Genomic DNA, 12,294 nt, shown 5'->3' with positions numbered 1-12,294 from the left:
GCTGGTGCTGAGGGAGAGGGAGAATGGGGGTGCAGACTGGCGCCTGGGAGCCTTGAGGGGAAGAGCCCAGACGGGGCGCTTCTGCAAAGTCAGCAGCGGAGGGAGGCAGGCAGAGCTGGTTAGGAATGACTCAGGAGCATATAAATCCGGGTATTGCAGCTTCACTTCCCACCACTGCTGGCCCACAGCGTGCGTGGCCTTGAGGAGCCCGGGGCAGGGAGTAGCACTGGAGGACAAGGAAGCAGAGATGAGGGGTGATGAGGTCCGCTTCTGCACAGGCAACCAGAGCGTCTCCCTGTGCTCGCGAGGTGAGAAAACTGGGGCCCCAGCCTGTCCTCACCAGGGACCGGCCTGCTGGGCCCCAGCCCTCCGCCATTTTCCTCAGCCCCTGCCTGGCAGGCTCAGTGCTGGCTCAGCTTCCAGAATTAGCAGGCAGGGCAGAAGGTGCGTCGGGTGAGGACAGAGAGCCTGCGGCCCACACCCAGTCTCCGTGTGACATCTCCCCGGACCCTTTTCCTTGGGGATGGCAACCTGGCAAGAGAAAGAGAGTGACCTTTGAATTTAGGGGGACCTGGTTCTGAACCCCATCTCTGCACACTGGGCTGGTGCCATGAGGCTTCAGGGACTCCGGGCTGCCGTCTCTCCCCCTTCGAGTGGGTTTCCCTGTACACTCAGCCCCCAGACTCCCAGGCATAGCCCTTTTTAGGACACCCATGGGGGACTTCCTGACCCAGCCGGGGAGGCTCCAGGACTGACCCATGTCAGCTCCCAAGGGCTCCGCGTCTCACTCCGGTCGGGATCCATGGAGCAAGGCTGGCCCTGGGGCGCTGAGGTCAGAGTTCCTGCTGGGTCTCCTGCCCTCCCTGCTTTCTGCTTTCATTCAAACGACACCTTGGTTGCACCAGGTTCTGTGCCCTGTGCACGCCTTCCAGGCTCCGGGCTGTGGTCTTCTCTTAGCCTTTATGTTGCTACCACAGCCTCCACGAGCCCTGGTGCACGCCTCCCAGCACTCATCGCCCTTCCCCACGGTAAGCGTGGCAAGTGTTCTCAGCCCCAGCGGACAGCCAGGAGAGGGAGCCCAAGGGGCGGAGCCTGTCCGCCCGCACAGCACAGTCTTGTCCCAGACCCTGGCTTCTCCCCTGCAGGGCTGGACCCCAGGGCAGTGGCTCCTGCAGCCCCCAAGATGTCGAGGCGTTTGCAGGCCACCCTGGCTGTTGTGGCCGTGACCGTGGTCTCCTCTCTTGTGGCTCTCTTCGTTGTGGGTAAGCTCCTAGGTTACCTGAACTCGGCTGACTCCCTCTCCTTCCTGCATCAAGGTCCCAAAGAGCCCCAGATGTACCCCCTCTACTCCCAGGAGGGTCACTCCACCTCTAGTCCCAGGCCCAAACCAGAGCTTTCCTGGGACCTGACCAAGGCCTGTCCAAGGGGAGCCTCCCAAGAGATGAGGCCCATGAGGGGAGCTCTGAGGGGTCGTTGGTGCCATCTCCCCCCATCCCCTCTGGACCCCTGAGTGGAGGTGGGGCAACCTGTTCCTCCAGGCTCAGTGCTGAGGGATTATGCTGACCTGGGAATGGGGTATCTCAGCTCTACAGCATCCAAGACCTGCACTGGAGGCATACGCCTCCCTCCAAGAATTTCCGGAAGACAACAGTACTGGGCAGTTCCTCAAGGCACCCGAAGGTAAGTAGCCGCAGTAGGGGGTGGGTGGGAGGGAGCGGGGACCTTGGATGCCCAGACCCTTAGGACACGCTTCTTCCCTGATACCCTCAGGGCCACGCTCCTCACAGAAAGGCATTATCTTGTTTTTTTTTTAATGGATTTTTTTTTTTATAAATTTATTTATTTATTTTTGGCTGCGTTGGGTCTTCGTTGCCGCGCGGGCTTTCTCTAGTTGCAGCGAGCAGGGGCTACTCTTCATTGCGGTGCGTGGGCTTCTCATTGTGGCGGCTTCTCTTGTTGCGGAACACCAGCTCTAGGAACGCGGGCTTCAGTAGTTGTGGCACGTGGGCTCAGTAGTTGTAGCTCACAGGCTCTAGAGCGCAGGCTCAGTAGTTGTGGTGCACGGGCTTAGTTGCTCCGTGGCATGTGGGATCTTCCCAGACCAGGGCTCGAACCCGTATCCCCTGCATTGGCAGGCGGATTCTTAACCACTGCGCCACCAGGGAAGCCCTTAATGGATTTTTTGAGGTATAATTGGCACATAATAAAGTATACATATTTAAAGCGTACAGGCTAAGTTTTGACATATGTATAAACACGTGAGACATCATCACCATCAAGATAATGAACATATTCAACATCTTCCCCGCAAAGTTCACTTGTACCCTTTGTCATCCTCCCTCTCTTCTCCTCCTTTCATTCCCAGGCAACCACTGACCTGCTTGCTGTAATATACATTACTCGGCTTTTTCTAGAGTTTTATATAAAAGAATTTATAGTACGTACTCTTTTTTTGACCTTTATCAGTCACGTGATTTGCGAATATTTTCTTTTAGTCTGTGGCTTGTCTTTTTATTCTCTTAACAAGATTTAAATTTTGATAAAGTCTAATTTATCCATTTTTTATTTCTTTTATGGATTGTCCTTTTGGTCTGTATCTAAGAAATCTGCCTATACCAAGGTCACAAAGACATTCTCCTATGTTTCCTTCTGGAAATTTTATAGTTTTTGGGTTTTACATTTAGGTCTATGATTAATTTTGAGTTTTTTTGAATAATGATGCAAGGTATGGTTTGAAGTTCATGTTTTCTTTTTGCATATGGGTATACAATTGTAGAAACAATTATCCTTTCTCCTTTGTATCTTTGTTGGAAATCAATTGTCCATACATGTGTGGATTCTCTATTCTGTTCCATTGATCTAAGGCCCTCCTGGTCTTACCTCAGCACAGTGGCTGAAGTCTCACACACTTACCTAGGCAGGGCTTTAGAAATAGGGCGGGAATCCTCCAGAAAGGGTCCTTGCCTATTTGGGTTCTTCTCCCTATTCCTGAAAGGAGGCTGGAATGGGAGCCTCACACCATGAATGTCTGAACTTTCGTCCTAGCTCGTGAGGTTCACAGAGGGTGCTAGAAGAGCCAGAGACAGCTTCAGGTGGGTTTGGTGGGAAAGGCCATGCAGATGGAAGGGGCTACCGAGTTTCCTTGAATGACCCCAGTGACCAAAGCCTTTCACTCAGGTCTCCCACATCCTCAAATGGTTCTATAGGGACCCTTGCCCTACATAACATTGGGGGTGCCAGCCCTTTAAAAGGCTGTCGCAGCTCAGGGTTCAGTGTCACCTGGAGGACTTCCACCATAGCCTTGTGCATTGAGCAGAATGCTTCCTCGACGGGTACCTGTTTTATTTTGTTTCTGTTTTTCTCACCCCGTGGATTTGTGATCAGAAAATTTCTATGTTTGTGGCCTACATGTTTTTTAGGTAGTAAAAATTGTGTATCAAGAGGCTTCACGCTTAGTGTACAAATACAGTGTAGGACTAAACATGGGTTTTATTCATACCTATTTTCTTTACCATAATGACCCATCTAGTGGTGAAATTTCAGTGGAATTAAAGATCAACAGCTCTCAATGACATAATCAGTTATTTTCAAGTTCAATTACAATGGCAAAAGCATGCAGTAGGCAAGTATTTCAGTCCTTCCGCTCCCCAGTTCACATGGGATAGTTAAGTAGGCCTTCATTTCGTTTTTGGGTTTACATTCTCAGGCGGCCATTCCCAGGGTCTGGGTGGTTACAGGTTGCTTGAGGAGAACTCAGGGTTGTGCCATAGACATTTCCCTTGGAAATCTTAAGAACACTCTGGTTGGCCCATGGAATGAATGGCTTCCCTATGTAATGGGCCTCTTAGCTGCCTTCTCCATTTCCTCCATCCAGATCCCTACCACTTTGGCAGGGGGGCAGAGCTGCAAGAGGCTATCCAGATGTTTAAAGGGCACGTGGAGAATTCCAGCACCTGGAGCGTGGAGATCCAGATGTTGACATGCAGAGTGGACAATATCAGTTCTCAGATCCAGATGCTCGGTGGTCATCTGGAAAGTGCCAGTGCTGACCTCCAGATGGTAAAAGGCATCTTAAAGGATGCCAGCACCTTGAGTTTCCAGACCCAGATGTTAAGAAGTTCCTTGGAGGGGACCACTTCTGAGATGCAGAAGCTAAAGGGAGATCTGGAAGAGACACAAGCCTCACATTCCCAGATCCAGAGTTTCTTAAAAAGCAGTTTAGAAAACACTAGCACTGAGCTCCATATGTTAAGCAGAGGCTTAGAAAATGCCAACACGGAGATCCAGGTGTTGAAGGCAGGGTTAGAAACGGCAAATGCTCAGGTCCGATTGGCAAACAGTAGTTTAAAGAATGTTAATGCCCAGATCCATGGTTTGAGAGGCAATCTGGATAGTGTCAATGATTTAAGGGCCCAGCAGAAAGTTTTAAGAAGTAGTTTGGAAGGTGCTACTGCTGAGATGCAGAAGCTAAAGGGAAGTCTGCAAAATACAAATGCTTTAAACTCCCAGACCCAGACCTTTATAAAAGGCAGTTTAGGGAACACCAGTGCTGAGATTCAGGTTTTAAGAGGTCATTTGGAAAGGGCTGGCGATGAGATTCGCCTGTTAAAAAGAGATTTGGAAACTGTCACTGCCCAGACCCAAACAGTAAATGGTCGCCTGGAGCAGACAGACGCTCAGATGCGAGTATTAAAAACAGAGCTAGAAAGCGCCATTGCCTTAAGTTCCAAGATTCAGGTGTTAGATGGTCTTTTGAGAAACGCCAGCCGAGAGATACAGACCCTAAAACAAAGAATGAAGGATGCTGCGGCCTTAAATTCCAAGACCTGGATGTTAGAGAGAAATCTGCAGGAGGCCAGAGCTGAGGTCCACAGGTTGAAAGAGGATTTGGAGAACACCAAAACACTGACTGCGAAAATCCAGGCGGAGCAGGGTAGCCTGGAGACCCTCCGCGCAGCCTCTGCTTCACAGGAGCAGCTCCAGAGGACCCAAAGTAAGTTGGAGGGGGGGCTGGGGAGGGTAGAGCCTTCTGTCCCTTCAGCTTTCTGCTTACTTCTACATGCACCCCCCTGGGAAGAAGTGTGGGTGCTGGAGAGGGGCGGGACCCCACCAAAGGCGGCACGATCCCTGCTTATCATCTGACCAGAGTGACAAAACAAACATCTGGGAAACAAATGAGAGCTGGTGGAGGTGTGTAATAGGGCCAGAGTGTGCCAGCAGGGCCAGACAGCCTTATTTCCGACTTCCTGCTAGCCCAGATGCTGTGATTTTCCTCAAGTTGTTCACCTTCTCTGAGTTTCACTTTTCTCATCTGCAAAGTGGAGACACTAATATCTGCTTCACAGTGAGGATCAAATGAGTTAACACATATAAAGCATTTAACTAAGTACCCAGCATTCTTGCATTCATCTGACAAGAATTTTTTGAGGCCCTAGGATGCGTCAGGAGCATAAAGATGAACAAGATGTGATGCCTACCCTTGAAGCTTGCAGGCGGGTGGAGCAGCCTTGCACAAAAGGCATAAGAGGTGCTATGTTGGGAGCAGGTCTAAAAACTGGGGTTGGGGAGGAGCAAAAGAGAAGGAAATGAAGGGATCTTCTCCGCGCTGATGTCCTCAGGTGTAGACAAGGATCTTCCAAGGTGGGGAGGAAATCTTCTGGGGGAGAAAGGATCAAAAGATGCTTCGATGGTAATTTGGCCCTTGAACTGAGTCCTGAAGGACTAGTAGGTGCTCGCCAAGCAGATAGGGTAAGGGAACAGCAGGTCACAGGCATGGAGGTGTGAACCATGAGGTTCAAGAAACTTCAGGCAGTTCTGTCTGACTGGACTGTGGCCAAGTGGGTGGTTGATGAGGTGCAGGCTGAAAAGACAGTAGGCAGGGGCCAGAGTGGTGGCTTTCAAACTATTTTGAATGTAACCACAGCATGAAATTCATTTTACATTGTGACCCAGTATAATTATGTGTCACACACACACACACATTTCAGAAAGCAAAACTTTTACCACATGAATGCACTTTAATATTTTATAATCTATTCTCCAAAAAACCCTACAACCTCAACACAACCCATTAGTGGGTTGATGACTGTGGCTGGAAAAACACTATGTGAGGAAGGGAGGCAGATCTGGAGAGACACTAGCTAGATGTGGAAGGCCTCTGAGCTTGGGTTTCTTTTTTTTTAAAATATATTTTTAAATTAAAAAAATGTTTATTTATTTGGCTTCATTGGATCATTGTTGTGGCATGCGGGCTCTTTAGTTGCGGCACGTGAACTCTTAGTTGCGGCATGTGGGATCTAGTTCCCTGACCAGGGATTGAACCCAGGCCCCCTGCATTGGGAGTACAGAGTCTTAGCCACTGGATCACCAGGGAAGTCCCTGAGCTGGGGTTTTGTCCTTCAGGAAATGAGGATCTATCGAAGGGCTTCAAGGAGGCTGGCTAGATGGGTCTCCAGACTGAGACAGGGAATAAAAGAGGAAGACAAGCAGCGAGATTTGGACATGCTGAGTCTGAGATGCTTTGGGGGTATTCAAGTGCCCGTCATCTGCAGGCTGTCTGGAGTGTAGGAGAGGGGCCCTGCTGCGCACAGAGATGCAGGAGCCCTGGGTATGCTGGCTCTGGTTGTGGCAGTGGGAGTGGGGAGTTTGCATGAGATAAAATGCTTCGTGAGAAGGAGGCTGAGGGTGGAAACAGGAAGTCAACCTTTAGGTGACAAGAAGGGAAAGCGGTGTTTTTGAAGGAGACTGGAGAAGGCAGTCTCAGAGGCAGGAGGAGAACTAGGAGATGTGCAGTTGGGGAAGCCAAGGAAGGAGAGCATTTCAAGAAGAGAGTGGCTAGTCCTGGCAAATATCTAAGAGAGGCCAGGTAAAAAATCAATAAGCAACTGCTAACTTCAGGCAATTAGTAAGTCATTGGAATAAAGTTTCAGTGGAGAATTATATGTGGCCTGGAGGTCAGACCATGGTCAGTGGGGCGTGAATGAGAGATCAGGTGCCCAAGTCATTCAGGGGCCTTAGCTGAGAAGAGGAGAGAGATGAGGCCAAGGTGAAGGGGATGGAAGGGTAGAAGGAGGGATTAAAAAACAACCTGTATCTTTCATACTAATATCACAAAACTTACATATTAATTATAGACAATGTGGCAAATATTGAAAAATAGAAAGATGAGACTATGAAACTTGTATTTCTGTAAAAATGTCTATTTTTACAATAAGAACCCACTGCTAATATTTTGGTGAACTTCCTTGAGAGGGTTTTTCTAAATTAGGATAGGCTTGATCTTCGGGTCAGAAAAAGGCACCAGCAAAGAGGGAGGAGATTGAAGGAGAGACAGACAGATGGGGGGGGGGGTTGGGGAGACAGTGTTGGATAGGGGGAGACAGAAAGAGAGAGAGAGGAGAGAATGAAATGCACAGCTGAGTGATTGGCCTTGAAGGGTTGGGGTAATACTTGAACCTCTGAGGCTGGGAGGGGAGGAGGTGTGGAAGTAGATGTTCACCCAGGTTTGCAGATGTGGGTACATGACACTGAGGGAGCTGGATATTTAGTGGTGTCTCTGTAGAGTAGGAGGTCCCTGGTGAGAGAAGAGGGAGGGAGCTGTGAGGGAGGGGGCCATTTGGAGCATCTGCTGAAAAGATGGGGCTGACAAATGAGGGGCTTGACAGAGAGCACTGAGGACCAACTCTACTGTTTTGCTCTGCTGCCCTCTGTCAGAAGCCTGGAAGTCTTCCCTTCTTAATGATTCTCCTATGCTGTCCTCCTAACTCCCTCCTATATCTTGCTACTGCTTTGGTATGGACCAATGCTTCTCCACCTTGGGGACACACTGGAATCACCCAATGAGCTTTTAAAAAATGATGCCTGGAACGAACCTCCAGAACTCTGACTTTCCTCTGGGGAGAGGGGTGGTTCTGGGATGCAGCCTGGGCATCAGAGTTTTTTAAAAAGCTCCCTAGGTGGTTCTAATGGGCAGTCGGGGCTAAGAACCATTAGTTTAACTTTTTCTTAAAGGGCCAAACAGTTGATATTTTGGGCTTTTGGCTGAACAGTCTCTGTTGCAACATCTCTGCTGTTGTAATGATAAAGCAGCCAAAGACAGTCTGTAAACTAAAGGGCATGGCTGTGTTCCAATAAAACTTTATTTATAAAAAGAAGCTGCTGGTAGGCTGTAGTTTACCAGCCCTTGGTTTAGACTGCTGTTTCTCAGACTTTGGAGTGTATCAGAGTCACCTGGAGAGTTTGTTAAAACGCAGACCGTCAAAAAACAATTTTGGATTCAGCTGGTCTGGGGGTGAGTCTGAGAATCGGCATTTCTACCAGGTTCCCAGGTGCTGACGCTGCCGGTCCTGGGACCACACTTTGAAAACCCCTGGTTTACACACTCATCATTTATTATTCAGACATTGCAGTTGTGTTGTAATTGGTGTCTCTGGCCCGATTAAGATTGCCTTCCTCCTGTTGAGCATCCACACCATTACCAGGTTGACATTTTTACAGCACAAATCTAAGCATATCATGATCCTTCTTAAAACCCTTCAGGGTTTCCCACCGCTCACAGGAAAAATCTTCCAAACTCCTTTACATGCGATGTGCGATTTTGTGCTGGTGAACCTGTCCATGTTCATTTCCCATCCCTTGTGCACTGACCATTCCAGTACTTGAACAGATCAGGCTATACCATGCTGTTTCACACCTTCGTGCTTTTGCGACTACTCTGTGCCCTGCCTGGAATGCTCTCCTTGGCACTGCCTATCTGGCACACTCTTCCTCAGTCTTTTAAGACTCAGCTCAAGTGACGTCTCACCTAGGGTGTCCTTCCTGAGCCCCGCTTCCAGCCCAGGTGAAATAGACCACACCCTCTTCTGTGCCTCTAACATGCAATGGTTTTCAATCAATGCATCTTCAACACCTTTTTGAACATCTGTCTCATTTGCTAGACAGTAATTTCCTTCAGGGCATGAATCATGTCTTATTGATTTCTCTATAACAGTCCCTGATTCATAGAAGTTGAGGAATGTTGAACAAAAGAATAGATGAATGAATAAGTTAGTCTATTTTGGCACCATTTCAAGCAGCTGTGATAAGGACGATGTTAAAGAAGAGAGTGTCAGGACAGGGAGAGATGAAACAGCTGAACGAATCAGGGCTTGTGCTCACGGGATGAGCTATTAGAGTCTGAAATTGTGAGGTCAGGCAGACCAGGGGATGAAAAGGTTCCAAGTGTGGTCCTGGGTGTGGGCAGCTGAAGTGGATGGAGTTGAAGTCAAGGAAATGAGGGAAGCTACAGGTTGGCTGTGAACTCTCCCAGGGAAATGGCAGGAATTGAGGTGCAGAGAACTGTCAGGTGATAGCAGTGAGTTGGGAAAGAGGGTAGTATAGCTAGGAAGCAGGAGCCTCGAAAGAGTATTGCTGGGTAGCAGAGCTATCTGAATATCCCCGGAGTGATGGAGCCAGATGTCCTGAGCTGCTGCTGGGCAACGGGCTGGGGGTGCACCCTCCCAGACCGTGCCCCTGTAGCACTGGGCATCAAGCATGGCATGGGCTTGTGACCCTCAGCGGTCAGTCCCTGCACAGATCAGGACCCACAGCCAGCTCCTGGTTCTCTCTCCTCCCCCACCTTTGCTCCAGATCAACTCCTCCAGCTGATCCTGCAAGGCTGGAAGTCCTACAGTGGGAGCTTGTATTACTTTTCTCATGCCAAGAAGACTTGGCAGGAGGCTGAGCAGTTCTGTGTGTCCCAGGGAGCCCACCTGGCCTCGGTGACCTCTGAGGAGGAGCAGGTCAGAGCTGTGGGCTTGCTGAGCTGTGGGTGGTGCTGCTGGGGTTGATGTGGGATCAGGGACTTTGGTGCTTTGGCCTTCCCGCTCTTGGAGTGGGCATGGCAGAGATCTTCACATCTCCTCTGTCAGTCAGGGAGCAAATATTTATTGAATTGTGATAAGCATCTTGCTCTGGAGGTACAAGCACTGAAAGCAAACCCCAATGTCCTCAGTGAATGAGGGAGACACCCAGAGGAGTCAGCAAAGAGGAAGGGCAGAGGGCGGTGGCACCAAGTGACTGCCCTTAATGTGTCGGGTGCAACCTTCCCTCCCCATTCCCTCATTTTCCTCTCAGTCTTCCTCTCTAGTTGTCAATCTTGATTTTAATGTCAGTTCATCTAATGGCTATGGAAGGCCCATGAGCAGAAGATGCGGGCTTCTTGGGAAGGCCAGACACACATATGAGTTTGAGGAGCACCAAAGGCCATAGAGCCCCAGAGTGGCCCATATGCTGAAGGTTCTTATCAGAAGTTACTAGGGTTATTGACAAGGGCCCACTGTAGGTTTGGTCAAATCTAACTTACAGACCTGTCCAACCCTTGTGATTCTCCTGAGACTGTTCTTGTCTGTCCGTCAAAGGACTTGCTCTTTTGTAAAACACATCTTCTTAAAAAAACTGTGACCAGATCTGTCTTTGTCCCAGTAAGGCCACACTCCTCATCAGGTCAACGTGGGAGAAGCTGGACTTCCCTGAGGTGACCTGGCTGCTGCCCTAGATCTGGAAAACCATGGAACGCATGGGGGTGGTGCCCAGCTCCTGAAAAGTGGGCTTCATGTCCCTGGGACTAGGGAGGGCGTGGCTTGGATTCCTCTTCCACGCGGCCTGGTGAACAAAGCTCCTCACACAAGGTCACACGACCCTGCCTTTCCTCCACAGGCATTCCTGATACAGTTCACGAGTGCCTCTTACCACTGGATTGGCCTCACTGACAGCGGTTTGCAGGGCTTCTGGCGCTGGACAGATGGCACACCATTCAATAGTGCCAGGAGCAGTGCGTGAGTCCAGCCCCTGTCTGGTGCCCTCCCAGGCACTGTCTTGGGCAGGTCTGGCTAGAAACTCTGTCCTGTGTGTGTATCCCTGCCCACGAAGTGTTAGTGTTCTGTGTGATATATGTGTATGATGTGTGTGTGTGATGTGTGTATGAGGTGTGTGTATAGATGATTGTGTGGGTGATATGTGTGTGTGTGTATCATGTGTGTGGTGTGTGTATCACGTGTGTGTACACCAGCATAGCTGTGATCCTCGCCTGGACCCCTCCACAAGGGCGTCAGAACAGGACAGGTCCCAGGGCTGGCAGGCAGCCTATGAGTGGGTCTTTCTGTTTTGTTGTGTTTTGTTTGTTTTTGCCTATCCTATACCCTACTACTTAGGCCTGGTCCCAAGGAGCTTTGCCCCCATCTGAAGGTATCTGAATATGAATTCTGGGGTGGGGACTTGCAGCTTTAGACACCCTTCCCATCCCTCCATTCTCAGTAACTAAGGACAACCTCAGCAGAGCCATCCTGAGGGCACCACTGGCCCCATCCTGGGGCTACCAGGGTATTAGGGACCTGTGTCACTTCAGCTCCTTATGCCACAGCAGGGCGAAGGGACACTTCTTTCATCTAGCAGAATAAAGGCCCCTTGTTTCCAGGTTTTGGGACAAGAATCAGCCGGACAACTGGCGACACGGGAATGGGCTTACGGAAGACTGTGTCCACATGCAGCGGAAGTGGAATGACATGTACTGTACCGCCCTCTACCACTGGGTCTGCAAGAAGCCCGTGGGCCGGATGTAGCCTGAGGGCAGGCGGAGCTGAGCCCCTTCTCCAGGATGCCTTGGGAGCCTCTGAACTCAACTTGCTCTCTGGGGACTTCCATTTGGCCTTTGTTTCTCCTGCCCTGTCCTTTTGAAAAAATCTTCCCAACATGTTTACCTCATGTGACCCAGCACAAGCAATATCTCCTCAAGGCAAGAGCCTTGTTTTGCCTCTGTATCCCCCTCGGCAACCAGCACAGGCCTGTCAGACAACAGGTCCTCAATAAATACTCGGATGAACGAAAGTTTGGACTTGTCTCTGCAACAGCTGCCAGGCTCACTTCTCCCTGCCTTGGTTCTCCTTCCCTCAGGGTCCCTTCTGTCTTGAAACAAGCATATCTTGTTTAAGGGCTTTATAGCTAGGAACTTCCAGTTGGTTTGTTGAAAACAGCAGAGGTTTAACACAAACTACAGGGACTTGGTAGGGGTACAAATTCCCAGGAAGTCATAGGCACCCCAGATGTTCTCTGCGCTTTCTTTGTAGAAGATGGGGCTGGAGCTGGATTTTTCCAGCCCTTGAAATAACTCCAAAAACTCATTTCTCTCAGGTTGCTGGCTTTATCTTGTCTTCGGACTGTCAACCCTCAGAGCCATTTCTCTGACTCTTCTTGTCCCCATTCACCCTTCCAGGGACTCAGCGTTCTGCCAGCTCAACTTACAATGAGAATTTCTAGACC

The 12,294-nt window shown here is 49.7% G+C and overlaps 1 protein-coding gene across 1 annotated transcript; it reads left to right on the top strand.

Annotated features, from left to right (window-relative positions):
- The first annotated feature begins 247 nt into the window (after window positions 1-247).
- On the top strand, window positions 248-11,862 carry CLEC4F (C-type lectin domain family 4 member F). The gene is made up of 7 exons (XM_068564662.1): window positions 248-308; window positions 1,146-1,262; window positions 1,585-1,680; window positions 3,875-4,993; window positions 9,628-9,779; window positions 10,696-10,814; window positions 11,453-11,862. Exons 1-7 carry the CDS (start codon window positions 248-250, stop codon window positions 11,595-11,597), a joined length of 1,809 nt encoding a protein of 602 aa, XP_068420763.1. The 3' UTR covers window positions 11,598-11,862.
- Window positions 11,863-12,294: the final 432 nt, after the last annotated feature.

The sequence above is a fragment of the Eschrichtius robustus genome, chromosome 15, assembly GCF_028021215.1.
Source record: "Eschrichtius robustus isolate mEscRob2 chromosome 15, mEscRob2.pri, whole genome shotgun sequence".
NCBI classification, from domain to species: Eukaryota; Metazoa; Chordata; class Mammalia; order Artiodactyla; family Eschrichtiidae; genus Eschrichtius; species Eschrichtius robustus.
The sequence above is the reverse complement of the archived record's forward strand: the minus strand, read 5'-3'. Positions and strand labels throughout refer to the sequence as shown.